The sequence below is a fragment of the Anomaloglossus baeobatrachus genome, chromosome 8 (assembly GCF_048569485.1).
Source record: "Anomaloglossus baeobatrachus isolate aAnoBae1 chromosome 8, aAnoBae1.hap1, whole genome shotgun sequence".
In the NCBI taxonomy this organism is placed as follows: Eukaryota; Metazoa; Chordata; class Amphibia; order Anura; family Aromobatidae; genus Anomaloglossus; species Anomaloglossus baeobatrachus.
Genome location: NC_134360.1, coordinates 113,748,771 through 113,771,441, shown reverse-complemented (window position 1 = coordinate 113,771,441; position 22,671 = coordinate 113,748,771). Strand labels below are relative to the sequence as shown.

The window sequence follows — 22,671 nt, the reverse complement described above, 5'->3', positions numbered from 1 at the left end:
AGGGAAAACGCATGCCAGCAATGTCTATGAAAATCCTGACTTCCTGTGCATATGCTGCTTCTCTTTTTTTTTTCTTGCAGATTTTGTTGCAGAAAAAAGAAGCAGCATGTCAGTTCTTTATGCGTTTTTTCTTGCGTCTGATATAATCCTCTGCAGTGGATTACATATGTCAGTGCTGTACTTGCAGCACTGACTCTTCACTTCACACACAATGCATCAGGCATGGTGTGTGAGACTCTCCATAGCGCAGTAACCCAGGTTCATCATGGTAGCGACTGGTTCCCTGTGATCGCATTACAGAGACCCGATTGCCATGGAGAGGTAAGTGATCTCTCTTCCTGCTTCCTGAATGCTGCAATCACATTGATCACAGCATTCAGGAAGTTAAACTACTGAGAGTGGCGTGATTATTGCTCCAAGCAGTAGGAGCCAGGTCCCGGCTGTAACATCAGCTGGAAATCCAGCAGCGATTGCAGGGGTACAGTGCCTGAAACCCTGCTATTGCTATGACATAATAAAACATATACAAAAGTAATCTTCCCAGCCAGCTTACCGGTACACCCTGACGTGTGGAATCCAGTATTTAGTCAGGGGAAAGAGTCCGCAAGGAAAGCAGAGCAGGAGCCAGCCACGAAAATCCAAACCTCTGGCGTTTCCATGGGGTCCAAATTCTCCCCCTCCCTTGCAAACATTGTAATGGGAGGTGGGAAAAATTATTTTTGTACAGTGATGATAATCCTTTCAGAAAGAGTGTGGTATGGATGGGAGGATTTATAGACAATTTGTTGTTTATATGGAGAGGTACACAGAAGGAAATTCAGGGATTTTTACAGTATATTAACATCAATATATTCAATTTAAAATTTACTTCATGCCATGACCAGAATCTGATAAATTTCTTGGATGTGACACTATCGATTAATATTGATAAACGGGTTTTAATTTCACCTTATAGATATATACCTTATATAGCCCACAGCTTCTAACAATATTTTAGCAGCAAGATCTTGTCATCCGCCTCATATCACCAAAAATCTTCCTACTGGTGAATTAGTGAGGATGAAAAGAAACAGTACGGATTCTGTTATTTTTGAGAAATTAAAAACTCGCAAGAGACTAACGAATAGGGGGTATCCTGAGTGGTGCCTTGATAGAGCCGATAAAATAGTAGAAACGATGAAACAAAGCAATTTATTGTCCAATAAGAATAAGAACACTAATAAGGTGGGATCTACAATTATTTTCTCCACTCAATATAGTACTGAGTTCTATGACATAAAAAAAATCTTATTAAAATATATCCCCATTCTGAATAAGGATCAAAAGCTTAGAGAAATATTAAAAAATAATAAAATCGAATTTGTTGCTAGAAAAGCGCCTTCCCTGAGGGATATTTTATCCCCAAGCTATTTTTGTGGAAGTCCTGTTGTGCAAAAAACCTGGCTTGACATAAAAGGTTTTTTCAAGTGCAGCGCTAGAAAATGCAAATTCTGCCACTTTGCTAAAAAAATCAAAAACCTTTTTTTCATTCACTAATAAAAGGACATATGAAATTAAAAGTTTTATAAACTGTAATTCTAATTATGTCATCTATTCAATAGAATGCACGGACTGTCAAGCCCAGTATATACGGTAGGTTGTACCACAGGACCTTTAAAAAAATGTATTCGCAAACATCTATCAGATATTGAAAATACTACAGCGCTTGGTATTTCTGCAGCCTCTAGACACTTTGTAACGGCACATAATGGAAACACACCTACTTTCTCTTTCATGGGCATAGAGAAAGTTTTTCCACCCTTGAGGGGTGTAAATTATAAACGCAAGCTATTGAATAAAGAAAGTTTTTGGATTTTCACGTTAGGCAGTTGCATGCCCGATGGTCTGAATAAAAGGCAAGACCTTATTACATGTTATTGAATCAATGGAGGGCATGAACCTTATATTTACTCTTTTGCTTATTGTAACATAGATTATTAATAATTAAAATATGATTAACTATTAATATATAAATATATAGTTACAGTTTTAATATGGGATCCATATATATTAATGCAGGATTTTTTGACACTTTGCAATCGTTTTGTGGATTCTTTTTATATTTGCTCTTGATCAATGTATTAGGGTGATTATATTATATTGTGCATTTTTATAACAGACTACATCAATCCCGAATATGGATATGTTTAAAGGGAACCTGTCATCAGAAATTTGGCTTTCAACCTAAATGTTTCCCCCTCTGCAGCTCATGGGCTGCATTCTAGTAAGGTTTATATACTTTTTGTGCCCCCTATTAAACCAAAATAAATACTTTATAAAGTTATACCTTTTGGTATGAAAATCTTGTAAATTCTCCATGGGGGCGGGCTCTCTTGCGTCCGTTGCTGTCCCTCCTGCAGATTGACGCCGTCCCCCATTGCTCCATTTCATATCCCAGGACGCCGCCCACTGCGCCCGAGGTCCCGTGCACGCCAGGACACCTGGTGACGTGGTCGCAGGCACAAGAGTATGGGCGGTGCTGTGATTGCATCGCAAGTGCCCGCCCATACTCTAGTGCCCGCCCTTTCCCCTCTGCCTCCAGCGTTCTGCGCCGGCCAAATGACCAGACGTCACCTCCTTCCCATCGTACCCTGCAGCAGGAAACAGATGGGAGGAGCGAAGCAGCACAGCACAGGAGAAGCGGAGAGGATCTGAACGACGTACAGAGGGGAGAGCGCGGCCACGAGTGTATGGGCGGGCACTTGCGATGCAATCACAGCGCCGCCCATACTCTCGTGCCTATGACCACGTCACCAGGTGTCCTGGTGTGCACGGGACCTCGGGCGCAGTGGGTGGCGTCCTGGGATATGAAATGGAGCAATGGGGAACGGCGTCAATCTGCAGGAGGGACAGCAACGGACGCAAGAGAGCCCGCCCCCATGGAGAATTTACAAGATTTTCATACCAAAAGGTATAACTTTATAAAGTATCTAAAAGGGGGCACAAAAAGTATAGAAACCTTACTAAAATACAGCCCAGGAGCTGCAGAGGGGAAAACATTTAGGTTGAAAGCCAAATTTCTGATGACAGGTTCCCTTTAAATGAGGATTGTATACTTTGTGAAAAAATGGTTCAAAAGGAGTTTATGTCAACTTAGGGTTAAACATTTGCTTTTAATCCCATCTCCCTATCTTCCCTCTTTTTAAAGTTTGGCAGTAAGCCTTTAGTCTAAGGACCATGTAGAAGGCGCATCCATGCCGAAACGCGTAGTCCGAGAGGCTACCACTCCTAACTTTCTATAATTATACTGCCCAGAGTGTGGATCTATTTTTAATGAATTTTTTCTAATAAAATTTGCATAGCAAAATTATTTTTAAACTATGAACTGAGTCCTGGATTTTGTCCACTGGAGTTTGGAAGACATAAAAAAGGGAATGGAAAAATGACCAGAATAAAATGCTTAAACATGAAAATGTGATAAAAAAAAACCAAGCATTTCTTTCTGGTGCTTGTTTCCTGCCAAAACATGCAGTTGTGTGTAGAATATCTGCAGACAAATCTGCTACGTGGGCATATACTCTAATCAACCCTAGCAAAGTATGCATCAATGTAGACTTGGGGGACTTTTAGATTGTCTATGTATATGTAGGAACTCATCATTAAAAGAAAAGGGAGTATTTATTGGCAATGTTACATTTAGATCCCAGGTTTTCTCTCTTTTGTACACTCTGTGTTCTTTTATTTTTGCAGCCTGATATTTAATCTTTGCGGAGTTTCCAGGTGGCTGGTGTATATTGTCCTCTGCTCCTGCGCTGCTGCTGTAGCCTACGTCTTCTCATCATTCATAGAATATTTTCCAGTCTGAGCTTAAAATTATCCAAGTCATTTACAGCAGGAAAGACAAACCCGTTTGCTAATTAGTTGACTTTAATGTAATAAAAATATTATACGTCATATCACAATTACCTGTCATTCTCTGTGTGGAATTGCACTAAGCAGCTATAGAGCTGTTTTTCAGCTTGCAGGGCCTCATTAAGTCGGCTTTTATTAGCAGCAAGTTCTTCAAGTAACAGAAATACCTATGAAAGAGTAAGAATAAGATTAATCTGCATTTAACTAGATTAAACAATCCAAATTCAATGGCATTAAATGGTAAACATAGTTTGGGTCAAGTACGGACATATTGGTGGAACCTGTGCAGTCGCACAACGGCCAAAGAGGGTATGGACCCGTGAAAGCGCCCCTAGAGGTGCGAAACGGTACCGTCGTCCTCGTGCTCCCCTCCCTCCACTCCCTCATGTCTGTTACACCTGTCAGCATCGAAAAATAAAGCTGTCTGAAGCTACCTGCAGAGTGCTGCCCGCTCCTTTATTTTCTATGAATTGATGGCTTCGTCTGGGCAATAGCACCACGGTTGAGACAGCAGCTTCCATCATACCAGGAATTTTTTCAGGATTGTGCCCGATGTCACAAAGCAACAACCACACTGCTTACTGGTGAAACGAGATCATCTCACTACCTCTTGAAAGGGTAAGGCGGGTTTCACACATCCGGCTTTTTGCCGTTTTGCCGGATCCGGCGCTCTCCCGTACAGTTAATACAGTACAATGACAGAGCAACAAGCGCCGGTCACATGCTGTCATGTGACCGGCGCATGTGACCCGGAAGTTACAGCGCTGTCATTGTACTGTATTATCTGTACGGGAGAGCGCCGGATCCGGTAAAACGGCAAAAAGCCGGATGTGTGAAACCGGCCTAAGCAGTGCTGTGCACTTTTCCTTCTAAACCAGGTGGGATTGTAGGTTTTGATAAGTTATTGGACTAAAAAGGGCCCATATACTGTTCTTGCACAGGGGCTCTTTTCTGTGTCTGACAGTGGTTTGGTCCCAGAGGTGACACCTATCTTAAAAGGGAACCTGCACACACATTGACTCAGGCTTCATTCAAATGCAGCTGTCAGACAGCATCTAAATGGTTAACAATCATGGTAAGATCATAACCTTTATGGTATATCTATGTATATACACATCTATAATTCTCCTGAATAGGGTGACACGGATTCATAGGATCTACATATCACACATGTATTGTATGTCCTACTGTGTACACTATATGGAGAAAAGTATTAGGACACCTACACTCTACACCTATAGGAGCTTTCATGACTTCCCATTCTAAATACTTAGGGATTAATATGCTTTAGCCCCCTCTTTGCAGCTACAACTGCTACCACTCTTTTGTGAAAGCCTTTTTACAGGATCCTGGAGTGCGACTGGGAATTCTTCCCCATTTATCTATAAAAGTGAGGCACAGATGCTGCACAAGGCTGGTTTGCAATCTTGGTTCTACTTCACCCCAAAAGGTACTTAAAGGGGTTAGAGTACATGCCCACGATCCGGGTACACTGCGTTCTAGACACAATGTATTTTCTCTTACAGACACTCGGGGAGAATGTAACATCTGTCACCACAATCAAGATTTTGGGTGCTGAATATTTTCACTGTGTTCTACCAGCCTAGAACACTCGTGTCTCCGCAGCATAAATGGACATACTGCAGCTTAGACAGGTGCACCCGCAGGTCAGTTTACACTGAAAAAATCAGCACAGTATGATTGAGATTTTTATAAATCCCATCCACTGTGCTTGTACTGTACAATGCAGAGCTTTGGATGAAGGGAAAGCGCTGCTATTACTGATCGCATGCATGCCCCCTTAAGATCAGGGCTCTGGTAAGGAAAAGGTTTACTACACTACACCTACTCAAGCGTGCCTTAATGTTCCTCACTTTCTTCTCTGCTGCACAGTCATGCTGGAGTAGAAAAAAGTCTTCCCCAAATGGTATGCATAAAGGTGGAAGCCTTAAGCCATGTGCGCACGCTGCGGATTTACCACGGATTTGCTGCAGAAAATATGTCTAACATTTCTGCAGTTATTCCTCAGCAAAACCTATGGGTATAAAAAAAATGCTGTGTGCACACTGCGTTTTTTTTATACTTGCAGATTTACCCGCGGAATTTCCACTGCGGAATTAATGTGCATGTCACTTCTTTTCTGCAGGTTTTGCTATTAATTGATGGTAAAAACCCGCAGGGACCAACCTGCGGAAAAAAACGCAGAAATTCCGCACCAAATCTGCACCACACCACGGCAAAACCACAGTTGCGGTTTTGGTGCATTTTTTTTACCGCAGGTTCGGGATTCTTTCAGAAGGTCCGGTTTTTCCTTAAGAAAAAGTCAGTTTCTAGTACACACATGGCCTTAAGATTTTTATGCAGTCAGGCAGTATGTTCTGCTGGAATTTACCAGGCTTATCTATCAGACAAATATATCATACATTGAATCTTCAGATCCATTTTTAATTATCAAATCATGTATACCTTAACCATGATCCCCAACTTGTAAATGTCAGCCTATATATGACCATTGGTCACCACTCAGTTTGAGTTCAGTCCGGCACTGGAGTCAGCTGATCTGAACTCAGCTGAACTCCAGCCCGCACACGCTGCGATGGATGCAGCGGGACACAGAACAAGTAAGGCCTAAGCCACACGGCGAGAAAAATGGTGCGAGTGGAGTGCGATAAAACATCGCATTCCATTCGGACCAATATTAGCCTGTGTATCAGCGCACATGAGCAATTATTTTCTCAGCCGTAATCGGACCGAGGAAACAATCGCAGCATGCTGCAATTGTAATGCAAGACTCTTTCTCTTTTACCCATTCAAGTGTATGGGGTGAGAGAAAAATCGCACTGCACTTACGGTACATCCGTGTACCGCGAGTGCAGAGCGAGAATCGCAATAGCCGACTACGGAGGAGGGAGGGAGAGAAATCCCTCCCACCCCTCCTCAGTGCCGGCCCGCCCGCCCCTCTGCAGCGCTGGTCCACCCCTCCTGAGTGCCGGACAGCCCCCTGTAGCTGAGGTCCGCTCGCATAGTCTGACCTCAGTCGCAGGGACACACGCATGACACTCAGCTCTGCTGTACTGCCAGCGTGAGCTGAGTGTCATGTGAGGGGATCGTAGTAATCCCCGTGTGGCCCCAGCCTAATCAGCCGACACTGGAGTCTGCTGATCTGAACTCAGCTGAACTCCTGTACATACAGCCTGCACACGGTCACATGTGATCAGCAGCAAGCAGTGACTGCTGTTAACCTGCAGCCATTGCAGCGTGTGCAGGCTGTGAGATCAGGAGTCAGCTGACTCCAGTGCCGTCCGATAAATTCTGTGTCCTGCTGCAGAAGGATCCGGTAAAATAACCGTTGCATGCGTTGCACATTTAATCCACAGGATCCGGTCATATGCGGTTTGCGTTTTTTTGCCTACAGGCAAAAAAACGCTGATGTGAAAGTAGTCTGCAAAATGCATGCCAGACGGATGATATGGATGACACACAGACTAGGCAAGAGGGAAAAAAAGCAATCTCATGACCCCTTCATTTTTTTTCCCAATTATTTTTTTCACATGTTGCGCTGGCTAATGATCATAATTTCTGTATACGCACAGACTATGAACTATATGAGAACAAGCAGAAGATAGCCGCTTTCTTCACCTGGTTGTGCAGAGCTGGGAGCTTTGGCTGTCTCTGTTGTGATTGCTCTCAGTGCATCCACATAGGGAAGAGGCAGGGAGGAGACTTTGGGTGGAGAGGAGAGCTGAGTGGGTGTGTTAGACACAGTGGGTGTGTTAGATACAGCCCTAGAGCCACAAAGAATTATGGGAGTTGTAGTAACTGAACCCAGGAAGTCAGAAGAGAGATTAACCCATCAGAGCTGGAGCCAGCAATGAGGATGTGCTGCTAGAGCACAATAAAAGGTAATATTGCTGAAATAACATAATAGATGTGTGGAGAGGCACATATTAGCAAGATTTATGAGAAAAAAAATAATCAGTTTTGGTAACTGGACAACTTCTTTAAGTCTATGTGTTTTTTTTTTATATTTTTTGTTGGAACACAAAAGCTGCGGCGTTTTTAGTAACAAAATAGGTTTTCCTGATTTGTGTGTGTTGTTTTTTTTTTTTTTTTTTACGCTTTTTATTTTACTTTATTTTTTTCCTTAGTCCCACTGTGGGACACGTTTGTTTTTTTTACTCTGATCACTGATCTTATTTACTGCTGTACTGGTGTACCTTTCAATGTCTCACTGACTGCCTCTAAGACTCAACTTATAGCTTTGTTCCCAATCCTAATAAATATGTCTTCCATCCTGTTATGTTTTTCCTATCCTGGCATACATGTCCTAAATCCTGGTATATATGTTCCCCATCCTGGCCCCATCCAGGTATATATGTCCCTTATCCTGGTATATATGTTCCCAGTTCAGCCTCTGCGTAAAAAAAGTACACATCCTACTTGCGTTCCTTCACTCCCCCACTGCAAGACCTTTTGAACAGCCAGCAACTGTTATCGGCGTGAGTATCATGGTGCATTACATCATTGCCATGTGCCCCCAGTCACGGCATAGATTTCAGCTACCAACCTCTGAGTGGCCGGCAATGTGTATAGCGGTGCAATGACCCAAGATGAAGCACATCCAGCTTAAGTACGCACTGGGGTCAGAAGTCCCCCTGCGTAACACCCCTGATCACCAGCCCAGCAGCTTTAAGAGCAGCTATAATAATTTCAGATGTCTCCTCTCACTTATTCAAAGTCCCTTTTATCTCTATGTGTAAATACAGTGAACGTTATGTACATTTCAGAACAGACCGCTGATGGCTATGTTCCAGCCTAACTTGTGCTGGGATTATTATTTTACTAATAATGTTATGTAGCTGTATTTAGGAAGGAGAGCCCATCTTGTTAGAAACCAGGAAGGAAGGAAACTGTAAGGATTGTATTACTTTGAACTGCTCAAGAGACAACTTCAGAATACCACTTCCTATTTGGTATGGCATGACTAACTGTTATAAGGGCAAACGCAAAAAAAAGTAATAAATTCATAACATATGGACCTAAATTTAAAATTAGCATAAAGCACAATGTGTCATGAAAAAACAATCTCAGAAACAAAGATAAATGCTTTCAAATGCTACTGTGTCGCCCAAGGAATGGGGTACTCGATTCCGGGCAGTGTATAACTGGGGAATGTCACTTTGGTGGCCGTTGCCCGAACTCGTGCCCTGGGTGCTTTTTCAATGGGGAGTATTTACAGGGGAGATTAAAGTCATTTGTGTGATGCCACCTGCGGGCTGCGGTTAAGATTATGAAACCGCTGCTGCTGAGTTGATTATCCCCAGGGCTGGTGGTAGTGGCAGCTGTGGTGGTAGGCCCTCCGCAGGTAGGGCTGAGCCTGGGAGATGTGTGATGGAGTAATAAGGGAGGCCACACTGAGGCTTGAAGTTAACAGTCTCAACTCACTCTGGACCCTTGGATGGCTGGTTCAGGTTCCTGTATTTCCAGTGCCAGTTGATGACTCTGTTGCTCTGTTCCCGGAACCCTCAGTGTGGTTGGGTACCCGTAGCGATTTGGGGCCCGACTGTCCCTTTGCGGTAGCAGTCTCCTTCTCCGTACGGCGGGCAGTGTGGACCCTTAGGGCTGGTTTGTGTCTTAAACCCTGATCCTTGCTTTACTGCTGATACCCGCGGATTTGTGGGTCAGTGAGGTCCGTGAAGGTCCCCTCACTGTGCAGGTATGTGCCAGGCCGTCTGAAACTATTGCCTCACCTAAGGCCCTGTGCCCCATTGGTGCTCTGGTCCCAGCCTTATTCGGGTGTACCTGCCCTTGCGACCATGCTCCTGTGCCCCCGGGTCACTGTTACATGACCCAGCTCTAGGCACGTCTTTCCACTTTATTCTCCACTTCAGACTGACTGCTGTCCCCTCCCAGCAGGTTGCCTAGTTCCCTGGTCAGGCTCCGCCCTCTAGGTGGCCCTTCCCCTTGTCTGACTAGCCAATTACCCCTGGTGTGGAGTGGTAACTAGGATTTTGGTGGGTATAGGTGCTGCTGGCACTGGTGTTCCAGGTCCCCTTGAGGATGCAGTTCCTTATAATGCCCTGAGTGGCTCAGGGGCGCTACATTTCCCCTTGGTGAAACACAGCACGTCCTCGGGCTGTAAAGAGAATAAAGTTTTTTATTTAAACATTTAAGAAAAACTTAACTTTCTTCCCGCACAGGGGAGCCTGTACTTTAATGTTGCATGAGCATCCCCCCCATCAGTCCACCACCCAAAAGTCCTGGTCCCAGAAATCTCTAAGGAGGAAGGTCACCGGTCTCCATGGTGTCCAGGTCTTGGCCTACTCCACCGCAGCCCTTTCCTCCAATCTGCCTCTCCTTGGTGGTGGTATCAGTGTCCTGATGGTTTAAGGTTTACTGTGGGAGGCACACTAGGTGCAACATATTAACACTGCGAGAGTTCGAGTCATTCCCAGTCCAATGACCAGTAGTCCATTTTTATATTAACTTTTCAAACATTATTTACTTTTTCAGCATTTTTCTGGAACAGTCTAAACAACCAAAAACAAACTGGGGTAGCTTGGTTCAGCTACCAACAACACATCCCGGGAGCCTGGTCAACAGCTGGGGATGGCAGCGGGGTGGCCGGCAATGGTATGGCCTCGGGAGGCTGGGCTGGCTGGTGGTCCACAGTCAGCTTGGGGATGGGTTCCGCCTCTGAACGGGCCAGTAAGGTCGAGAGGGTCTGCGTTCCTACCTCACGGCACTGCTCTGCGTGGACGGCCCGGTTCTCGTGGGCCCACACTGTTGTGTTATGATTCAGTGACCGAGGAGGATGAGAAAGAGGACAAAAAACTCGGAAACCCAAAAAATAACCAGAGTGGCTGTAAGCTTAATGGACTGCAGACCTATTACTGACACACAACTAGAATTAGCCATGGGGTGAGCCTACGATGACCTGGTCGCCTCGACACAGTCGCAGAGCTAAATATTCTTACAGAGAGAAATATTAGAAAAGGTAATCTGCCTCAGAGTAGTCCCCAAAGATATAGATAACCCCCCACATGTAAAGACTATGGTGATATAAGTAAACACAATACATAGCTAGAGAACAGATTCAGCAAAGATGAGGCCCAAACTATCTGCATAGGAAAGGATAGGAACGAGCACTCTCTGCAGCCGTGCAATACCCTAATAAATACCAGCATGCCTGATTAGGAAAAATACTGAGCCTACACAGGCTCTCCCCCACTATATCAGTACTCTGGTGTTACTGGGATCCAATAAAAACACTGATATAGAGCAGGGACTAAATTTTGTACCAAGCATGACAAAACACAATACAATACATAGCAGAACATGGAGCAAGGTACACAGATACTTCCAGCAGGGAATGATCCAACTCCACCAAGAACTCCACACAGGCAAAATAACAAGAAAGTGGAAACCAGAAGCAGAGGTACAAAGACCAACTTATCTGAGAGGAGTTCTGGTAGACACAGAGAAAAGGGCTGGTTTCAGAATGTCCTTAGCACACAGGAGACACATTGAGCACCGGCAAGGAACAGGAGGAAACTACTCAGTTATATAAGCCCAATCCGAATGGCCTAATTGCGCCAATCCTCCTCAGCTGGCTGGTTCTCATTCAGAAAGTCAGCTGCACTACCAGCACTGACCGCAAGAGGGAGCCCCAAACTGGAATCTAATGCAAATGTATTCACAACAGTACCCCCCCTTGAGGAGGAGTCACCGAACCCTCACCAAAACCCCCGGGCTTGTCAGGATGGGCTCGATGAAAAGCAGGGATCAAGTGATCAGCATGTATGTCGGAAGCAACCACCCAAGAATTATCCTCCTGACCATAACCATTCCACTTGACCAGGAACTGGAGCTTCCGTCTGGTAATACGGGAATCCAAAATCTTCTCCACTACATATTCCAGGTCCTCTTAGACCAACACAGGATCAGGATGCGCAGCCATGGTGCATAGTGATATTCCTGTTTTGTCTATTTCATATCAGGCACAGGAGGTCCCCGACTATTTGACGGATTTCATGAATGTATTTAATGAGACCGAGGCTGCGTCTTTGCCTCCGCATAGGGACTGTGATTGCGCTATTGAATTAGTGCATGGTTGTAAATTTCCTAAGGGACGGCTTTTCAATTTATCTGTACCTGAATATGTTGCTATGTGAACTTATATTAAGGAGTCTTTGGAGAAGGGTCACATCAGACCTTCATCTTCACCTTTGGGTGCCGTTTTTTTCTTTGTGGCCAAGAAGGATGGCTCATTGCGGCCCTGTATTGACTATCGTTGCCTTAATAAAATTACGGTTAAATATCAGTATCCATTGCCTCTGATTTCCGACATGTTTTCCAGAGTGAAGGGTGCTAGTTGGTTTACTAATCTCGATCTTCAGGGAGCATATAATTTCATTCGCATTAAGCAGGGTGATGAATGGAAGATGGGATTTAATACCCCTGAGGGGCATTTTGAGTACCTAGTGATGCCCTTTGGGGTGACTAATGCCCCTTCCGTCTTTCAATCTTTCATGAATGATATTTTCCGGGACTTTGTTGACAAGTTTTTTTTCTATTTCGATGACATTTTGATTTTTTTTGACAACTGGGATTCTCATGTTGAACAGGTTCAGACAGTGTTTCAGGTTCTCAGGGACAAAGCATTATATGTCAAGGGATCAAAATGTCTTTTTGGCGTACAAAAGATCTCTTTTTTGGGGTTAGTTTTGTCCCCATCTTCTATTGAGATGGATCCGTTCAAGGTCCTGGACGTTCATGATTGGGTTCAGCCTGCTTCTTTGGAAGCCCTTCAGACGTTTTTGGGTTTTGCTAATTTCTATCGTAAATTCATAGGCAATTTTTCCAGTATTGTCAAGCCATTGAGTGATTTGACCAAAAAGGGAACTGATGTTGTGAATTGGTCTCCAGAGGCAGTCTTGGCTTTTCAGGAGCTTAAAAGGAGGTTTACTTCTGCTCCAGTCTTGCGGCAGCCTGATGTGTCTATTCCTTTTCAGGTGGAGATCGATGCGTCGGAGATCGGAGCTGGGGCTGTCTTGTCTCAAAGAGACCCTGTGACTTGTAAAATTAGACCCTGTGCTTTTTTTTTCCCGGAAATTTTCTCCACCGGAGCGAAATTATGGTGTGGCGAATCGGGAATTATTGGCCATGAAGTGGGCCTTTGAAGAATGGCGACATTGGCTGGAGGGGGCAAGACATCAAATTGTTGTACTCACTGATTATAAGAATTTGATCTATCTTGAATCTGCTAGGAGCTTGATTCCCAGGCAGGCTAGATGGGCCTTGTTTTTCACGCGCTTAATTTTGTGGTCTCCTATATTCCGGGCACTAAGAATATTAAGGTGGATGCCCTTTCTAGGAGTTTCTTTGCTGATTCTCTTGATGTGATCGAGCCTGCTACCATCCTGCATTAGGGAGTGATTCTCTCTGCGATTTCACCAGATTTGAGATTTGCTCTTGAGGAATTTCAGGAGAATAAACCTGAAAGATGTCCTGGGGAGAAATTGTATATTCCTGACCAATGGAGGAGTAGAGAGAGGTCTGAAGTTCATTGTTCTGTGTTGGCCGGCCATCCTGGGATTTTGGCACCAGGGATTTGGTGAGTAGGTCCTTTTGGTGGCCTTCTCTGTCTCGTGATGTGAGGAGTTTTTTGCAGTCCTGTGGGATCTGTTCTAGATCCAAGTCTTATTGTTCTCTTTCTAGTGGACTGCTATTGCCATTGTCGGTGCCTAAGAGACCATGGACTCACATCTCAATGGATTTTATTTCTGATCTCCCTGTTTCTCAGGAGATGACGGCTATTTGGGTAATCCGTGATAGAATTTGCAAGATGATTCATTTGGTGTCACTGCCTAAGTTGCCATCAGCTTCGGAGTTGGTGCCTTTGTTTCTTCATCAGGTAGTTCGTTTGCATGGTATTCCTGAGAACATAGTGTCCGATAGAGGAGTCCAGTTTGTGTCTAGATTTTAGAGAGCTTTTTGTTCTAGGCTGGGAATTGAATGTCCTTCTCCTCTATGTTTCATCCTCAGATAAATGGACAGACTGAGAGGACAAATCAGACTTTGGAAACCTATTAGAGATGTTTTGTGTCGGTTACATAGTTACATAGTTACTTAGGTTGAAAAAAGACCTAGGTCCATCTAGTTCAACCTTCCTCCACCAGTTGTACATTTAGTCACTAAGTCATTTATAACCAACAATGTTTTGTGTACTGAGGAAATCATCCAGCCCTTTTTTAAAAGCTGTTATAGTATCTGCCATTACTACCTCTTGTGGTAGGGCATTCCACAGTCTGACCGCTCTAACTGTAAAGAACCCTTTCCTATTTAGGTGTCGGAATCGCTTTTCTTCCACTCGCAGTGAGTGCCCCCTGGTCCTTAGTATTGTTTTCGGAAGAAATAAGTTATGTGCCAGTCCTTTATATTGACCACACATGTATTTATACATATAAATGAGATCTCCTCTGAGACGTCTTTTTTCTAAGCTAAACATATCTAACTTTTTCAATCTGCCATCATATGGGAGGCCTTCCATTCCTTGTAATAGTCTAGTTGCCCGCCTTTGAACTGACTCTAACTTCTGAATGTCCTTTTTAAAATGTGGAGCCCAAAACTGGATCCCGTATTCCAGATGTGGCCTTACAAGTGATTTATAGATGGGTAACAATACGTTGGGATCACGGGATCTAATCTCTCTTTTTATACACCCTAGAATCTTGTTTGCTTTAGCAGCTGCTGCCTGACATTGAGTGCTGCTGCTCAGCTTATTTGTAATGAGAATACCCAAGTCCTTCTCCTGTTCTGTAGTCCCGAGTTTACTTCCATTTAATGTATACGCAGCTATAGGATTACTCCGTCCTAGGTGCATTACTTTACATTTATCAACATTAAATCTCATTTGCCAAGTATCTGCCCATTCTGACATCTTATCCAGATATTTTTGTAATATTGTACTATCCAGGTCAGTTTTTAATATCCTACATAGTTTGGTGTCATTGGCAAAGACTGACACTGTACTATCAATCCCATCCACAAGGTCATTAATATAGAGAGTAAAAAGAATTGGTCCTAGCACAGATCCCTGCGGCACCCCACTGCTGACTATAGCCCATTTAGAGAATGTAGCATTTATGACTACTCTTTGTTTCCTATCTTTTAGCCAATTCCTTACCCAGTTGCATATTGTGTCCCCTAGTCCTTGCTTCTGGAGCTTTAGTATAAGGCTATTATGTGGTACAGTATCAAATGCCTTTGCAAAGTCCAAATAAATCACATCAGCTGCATTACCAATATCCAGGTTTGCACTTACCCCCTCATAGAACCCCAACAGGTTGGTTAGACACGACTTATCTTTCATGAATCCATGCTGTTTGTCAGTTATCATATTATTTTCTGCAATATATTTTTGCATGTCATCCCTTAAAATGCCCTCAAAAACTTTGCATACTACTGATGTCAGGCTTACTGGACGGTAGTTGCCTGGATCTACCCTCTTACCTTTCTTAAATATCGGTACCACATCAGCAATCCTCCAATCCTGAGGCACCAACCCTGTTACAAGTGAGTCTAAAAAGATGAGATACAGCGGTCTGTCGATTACGGAGCTCAATTCCCTCAATATTCGTGGATGAATGCCATCTGGCCCTGGGGATTTGTCAATGTTTAATTTACTCAGACGTAGGCGTACTTCATCTTGTGTTAAATTAATTATATCGGGTGGTGGACTTTGATTTTTCACTTGTTGAATGATCCCTGGTACAGTCAGTTTCTTGGTGAATACAGATGAGAAATGCCTATTTAATATCTCAGTCTTTTGTTTGTCCTCTATAACTAACTTGTTATTATATTTTAAGGGTCCGATACTATCCTTTGTTTTCCTTTTGGCATTAATTTATACACATTTATTGGACATCCCTAGATGACCAAATTAAGGAGTAACGCCATTTTTCAATAAAATCAATCTTTATTTAAACATATTTTTTTAAAATATTTTAGCAAAAAAGGTACCGTATAAAAGAGAGGCACGGACAGGCACATAATTAGATCCCTATATTAGTAACTGGGATATTTACACCCAGGCAGGTAAATGTATATCTGATTACAGCCAAAAACCAAATATTAAATGAATCTAGTGATTATACCAATTATTAATACCAGTATACCATATTCATTGCTGCACAAATCTCCACATATATAATTTAAGACAAGTATCATATGCCATATGGACCAAGAGCAGACTCTGCGGTTCCACCTGCGTTTTTTCATCTGCAGTGCATAGATTTTTTCATGCAGGGTTCCTCCATGAATAATCTGTACTCATAAGAATAAATAAATAAAAGAGTATGGAGGTTCCCTAAGCACGAATCAATTCCATTGAATGCAGTATAAATTAATGAACGCACAAGGTGGTGTCAGCAGAGCCTGCTCAGGCTCACAGATTTACATAGAATTCATGACACTTAGAAACATACAATGTGCAGCAACAAACCATCTATGATAACGACCGCACAGACCATGCAAGTCCAAAAATCAACTAGAGATTAGTATAATTAGGCTGACAAAATTTTTATTTTGTCAGCCTAATTATACTAATCTCTAGTTGATTTTTGGACTTGCATGGTCTGTGCGGTCGTTATCATAGATGGTTTGTTGCTGCACATTGTATGTTTCTAAGTGTCATGAATTCTATGTAAATCTGTGAGCCTGAGCAGGCTCTGCTGACACCACCTTGTGCGTTCATTAATTTATACTGCATTCAATGGAATTGATTCGTGCTTAGGGAACCTCCATACTCTTTTATTTATTTATTCTTATGAGTACAGATTATTCATGGAGGAACCCTGCATGAAAAAATCTATGCACTGCAGATGAAAAAACGCAGGTGGAACCGCAGAGTCTGCTCTTGGTCCATATGGCATATGATACTTGTCTTAAATTATATATGTGGAGATTTGTGCAGCAATGAATATGGTATACTGGTATTAATAATTGGTATAATCACTAGATTCATTTAATATTTGGTTTTTGGCTGTAATCAGATATACATTTACCTGCCTGGGTGTAAATATCCCAGTTACTAATATAGGGATCTAATTATGTGCCTGTCCGTGCCTCTCTTTTATACGGTACCTTTTTTGCTAAAATATTTTAAAAAAATATGTTTAAATAAAGATTGATTTTATTGAAAAATGGCGTTACTCCTTAATTTGGTCATCTAGGGATGTCCAATAAATGTGTATAAATCATGTATCTTGGAGTGCTAGTAGGTAATTAATAGGACATGAGGTTGTTAATTGTCTTTTGGCATTAATGTATTTATAAAAGATTTTGGGATTTATTTTAATGTCATTGGCGATTTTTGTTTCAGTAGCTAGTTTTGCTTGTTTGATTTCTTTTTTGCATTGCCTATTGATATCTTTATCAATCAGGTTGATCAGGACGACTGGGTTTCTTTTTTGTCTTTGGCTGAGTTTGCTCTTAATAATAGAGCTAGTTCGGCCACTTTGATGTCTCCTTTTTTTTACATTTCGGGTTTCATCCTCGGTTTTCTTCGGGGCAGATGGAGGCTTCAGCCTGCCTGGGTGTTGATTCTGCAGTAGAGAAAATGCAGCAGATTTGGGATCAAGTGGTGGATAAATTGTCCCACACCCAGGAATATGCCCAACGGTTTGCCAACCGACGTAGGACTGTGGGTCCCTGGTTTAAGGTAAGGGACTTGGTCTGGTTGTCTTCCAGACATGTGTAACGCCTGCCTGGATCCACAGACTCAGACGGGCAGTAATGGACAGGCTAGAGGGAAGCCACTCTTCCAGCAGGACCCCTAGAACCCTGAAACCCTTTAACCCCTACACAGGGATTTGGAATTACACAGGGCCCTGGAGATCACTACCTGTGGAGGGCTGCAGTCCGGAGAGTAGTCATCAGGAAGGGTCAAACCAGTAATTGCAGAACAAGGACAGAATCGGCAGGCAAGGACGTAATCAGTAAACGAAGCAGAGGTCAAAATCCGGATCGGGCAGTGAGGTACATAAATGACAGGCAGAAGGGTAGTCAGAACACAAGCAAGGTCAGCGCACAGGAATCAAAATGCAAACCGCACAGGAACCAGGAATACAAACTATTTCTGGCAGTGGTCACATGACAGGAAGGGGAATAAGAAGGGTGGCGTGTCTTCCCATTGGCTGCTGGTGAATGATGGCAACTTCAGCTGGAAAACACACGCCACCTACAGTCAGCCAGTGGTACTGCAGGTTCCAGGGGAACCCAGCCTAGTGGATAAGCGGAGCCTGTGCTCAGCAGAGCCACGGGCACCGACTCCCCTCCCATCACCAGCACTATCCATGGTGGGAACACGGCGTCACCTGGCGATTGGAACAGAAGTCGCAGGAGCGGACTCCGGCGGGGACATGACAACATGTTCCTATGAAAGTTTTTTTTCTCCGAAATTTAAGCCAAGATTTATTGGATCTTTTAAAATTTCGGAGATAATTAATCCTTTTTCTTTCTGTTTGGCTCTTCCAGAGACTTTTAGGTTTCACAATGTCTTTAAGTCTTTGTGGAAAAAATATGTTGAACCGGTAGTGCCCATGGCTGCGCCTCCTGATACTGTGTTGGTTGAAGGGGATCTGGAATATGTAGTGGAAAAGATTTTGGATTCCCATATTACCATACGGAAGCTCCAGTAACTGGTCAAGTGGAAAGGTTATGATCAGGAGGATAATTCTTGGGTGTTTGCTTCTGACATACATGCTGATCGCTTGATCCCTGCTTTTTATCGAGCCCATCCTGAAAAACCCGGGAGTTCCGGTGAGGGTTTGGTGACCCCTCCTCAAGGGGGGGTACTGTTGTGAATACATTTTCCAGTTTGGGGCTCCCTCTTGTGGTCAGTGCTGGCGGTGAAGTTGACTTGTTGAATGGGGCCAGACACCTGTGGAGGACTGGCAATCAGGTCATTCAGATTGGGCCTATATAACTGAGTAGTTTTCTCCTATTCATTGAAGGGGCTCAATGTATCTCCTGTGTGCTAAGGACATTCTGAAACCAGCCCTTCTCTCTACCAGAACTCATCTCAGATAAGTTGGTCTTTGTACCTGTGCTTATTATTTACACTTTCTTGTAGTTTTTTCTGTTTTGATACTAATGCTTGATTTCTGATTTCACCTTTGTGGAGTTATTGGTGGAGTTGGATCATTCTCTGCTGGGAGTGTCTGTATACCTAGCTCCATATTCTGCTATGTATTGTGTTTTGTCATGCTTGGTATTATATTTGGTCCCTCATCTATATTAGAGTTTTTTGGATCCCAGTAACACCAGAGTACTGCTTTAGTTGGGGAGAGTCTGTGTGGGCTCAGGGTTTTTCCATATCAGGCATGCTGAGATTTAATAGGGTTTTTACGGCTGCAGACAGTGCTCTTTCCTATCCTTTCCTATACAGATAGTTTGGGCCTCATCTTTGCTGAATCTGTTTTCTAGCTATGTATTGTGTTTTCTTATATCACCATAGTCTCTACATGTGGGGGGCTATCTATATCTTTGCAGATTGATCCGAGACAGATTAGCTTTTCTAATATTTCTCTCTGTAAGAATATTTCGTTCTCTGGCTTTGTCGAGGTGACTAGGTGAGTAGGCTCGCCCCATGGTTACTTCTAATTGTGTGTCAGTATTAGGACTACAGTTCGTTAAGGTTCCAGCCACTCTGGTTACTTTTTGGGTTTCCGCATTTTTGTCCTTTTTCTGATTCTCCTCGGTCATTGAACAATAACAAATCTGCCTCGGAGTAGTCCTCAAAGATATAGATAGTCCCCCAGATGTAAAGACTACGGGGATATAAGAAAACACAATATGTAGCTAGAGAACAGATTCAGCAAAGATGAGGCCCAAACTATCTGCATAGGAAAGAATAGGAAAGAGCACTGTCTGCAGCCGTGCAATACCCTAGTAAATACCAGCATGCCTGATATGGAAAAATATTGAGCCTACACAGGCTCTCTCCCACTATATCAGTACTCTGGTGTTACTGGGATCCAATAAAAACACTGATATAGAGGAGGGACTGAATTTTGTATCAAGCATGACAAAACACAATACAATACATAGCAGAACATGGAGCAAGGTACACAGATACTCCCAGCAGGGAATGATCCAACGCCACCAAGAACTCCACACAGGCAAAATAACAAGAAAGTGGAAACCATAAGCAGAGGTACAATGACCAACTTATCTGAGAGGAGTTGTGGTAGACACAGAAAAAAGGGCTGGTTTCAGAATGTCCTTAGCACACAGGAGCACAGGAGATACATTGAGCACCGGCAAGGAACAGGAGGAAACTACTCAGTTGTATAGGCAAAATCCGAATGGCCTAATTGGCAATGCTGGTTCCCATTCAGCAAGTTAACTGCACTACCAGCACTGACCACAAGAGGGAGCCCCAAACTGGAATCTAATTCAAATGTATTTACAACACTGTTGCCACCATTCTCCGCACCTTTTTTATCCAGTCCATGACCTGCTGGAGGGACTCCACCCACACCCGGATGCAAAATCGGGCTAATTCGCTTTCCAGCCAGGCAGCGGTTCCTGATTCAGGACAGCTGGACTCCTGACTCCCTGGAGCAGCAATCTTGTTGTTCCTAGTGTCCAGAAACTTTCTTGCACACTTCTGATGTCCCTGCACCATCTTCCGCCGTCACATCCTGGACACTCCCAAGGGGCGGAGTCATCTTGGCGCGCGCTTTTGGCACAGTGGTGGCGCAGCCAGTTTTTTCACAGGAATAAAGATGGAGGTTGTCTTTGCACAAAACAGTCCAAAAGGCGCACGTCACACGGGTTAATGGGCCTAGTCCATATCCTGTTTGTGACGCCAGGAAAAAGCGGTGTCGCCCAGGGAATGGGGTACTCTGCCCGGGCAGTGTATAACTGGGGAATAAGAGAAAGAGGAGGCCTGGCTCAACTGTAGGTGGTGCTCTGGAGAAAAATAGCAAAATCCAAGAAAATATAATTCCGGCACTCAATAAGAAAAAATGGGAAAAGTCCAGAATGCAAATATGCTTAACAGAATGATTTTATTGAGAAAAATTGATGCAAGGAAATGGACAGTCAGATGGTGACGTTTCGGCTATGGTAGCCTGTGTCAAACATACTGTCAACAGGGGGCCTATTGAAATGAAACCTTGTAAATGATAGATCTTGACTGTAAATCGATCATATGTATAAGAGACCGTATATCCAAGAATCGATGCACTCGATTTAGCAAAAACTGGTCCTAAATAGATACGTGTCCTAGAATACTGTGTTTCTGCACAGCGCTTATACGAGGGAAAGTAAGCTGTAAACCACAGTGGTGGGGAGCAAGTCTGCCAGTATGAAAGAGAGTCAGGGAAGTAGAATCCTTATGGTTTTACACAGCAACCTCATTAATCCTGTAAAGGGACCTCGCACTGAATAATCACCACAGGGGTAATCAATTCACCTTTATAGTTGACCAGAGTCAGGAATATGGGACTGAAGACTGCTGAACAGGCCAGTAAATAGTTAAAGTTGTGTCAGATGCAGACTGTGCTTCCATATGCCAGACTCTAGTGCTTTTGATACCCAGTGCATTTAGCTTGTACCCCTAGCTCCTTATAGCACACTGCAGGGCTCTTTCCAGGTAATTGTTTTCTTTATCCTGTGACCCCATTGGGATTTTTGAGGATCCATTCCCTTACCTCTTGGCTGTTTTGCACCTTTTGCCGAGGAGTACAGTCTGCATCTGACACAACCTTAACTATTTACTGGCCTGTTCAGCTAGGACACGTATCTATTTAGGACCAGTTTTTGCTAAATCGAGTGCATGGATACTTGGATATACGGTCTCTTATACATATGATCGATTTACAGTCAAGATCTATCATTTACAAGGTTTCATTTCAATAGGCCCCCTGTTGACAGTATGTTTGACACAGGCTACCATAGCCGAAACGTCACCATCTGACTGTCCATTTCCTTGTGTCGCGGGCGGAGGAGGGGACGCTGTGCTCTCCCACTGCTCGGGTCCGGCCGCTGCTGCTGCGGCTCGGTGGTGGCTCGAGCGGTGGGCCGGATCCTGGGGACTCGAGCGGCGTTCCTCGCCCGTGAGTGAAAAGGGTGGGGATTGATTGTGGGGATTTGATATTGTCCGTGACGCCACCCACGGTTGTGGTGAGATTGGTGACACCACCGCTGCTCTGGACGGGGATCCCGGGAGCGATGACAGGAACAGCCTGGATGTTAGTTCTCCCCTCCGTGGGTAGGGGGGTTGGTTGTCCCGGGGCTCGGTGATGGGGTAGGGATGGATTGCAGGCGGGTTACGGGGCCTGGCGAGGTGCAGGGCCGCGGGGGCAGCGCTGTGCCGCACGGCATGGTGGTACTCACTCAGCCAATGATGTACACAGAGTCTCCGGTAAAACAAACGGCTGTATGGACAGGTCCCACAGACGGCTGCGGTGTTTCTCCTCCCGGCAGGTTGATGGTGACTGCCTTTCCCTGCACCTGTGTAGTGTGTACGGTTCCAATGGGTTCCCATCGGTAACCTGCTCCCCAGCTTGGATGTGGGTGCTGAAGGAGCCCCTTTTGCCCGCAGGCTCTGGCCCTGGGAACTTTAGCCTTGGCGGTGACTGTTTCCCTCTCTCGGTTGGACGGTTGCCTTCTGTCGGGACTTGGCTGCTGGGAAACCAAGGAGGTTCCCTTCGCTAATGGATTTGACAAATTCACGGCGACTCCTAGCCTTGCCGGGGTCCGTAAGCC

At 44.1% G+C, this 22,671-nt stretch overlaps 1 protein-coding gene across 7 annotated transcripts in view; it reads right to left on the bottom strand.

Annotated features, from left to right (window-relative positions):
• The window catches only part of PDE4DIP (phosphodiesterase 4D interacting protein), a 1,984,767-nt gene that overhangs the window by 997,715 nt on the left and 964,381 nt on the right, over nucleotides 1-22,671 (bottom strand). For all 7 annotated transcript variants that reach the window (XM_075321961.1, XM_075321954.1, XM_075321957.1 and 4 more), the window contains one exon: nucleotides 3,946-4,058. In XM_075321961.1, the coding sequence (XP_075178076.1) occupies nucleotides 3,946-4,058 (113 nt within the window). The remainder of the gene's footprint in view (nucleotides 1-3,945; nucleotides 4,059-22,671) is intronic.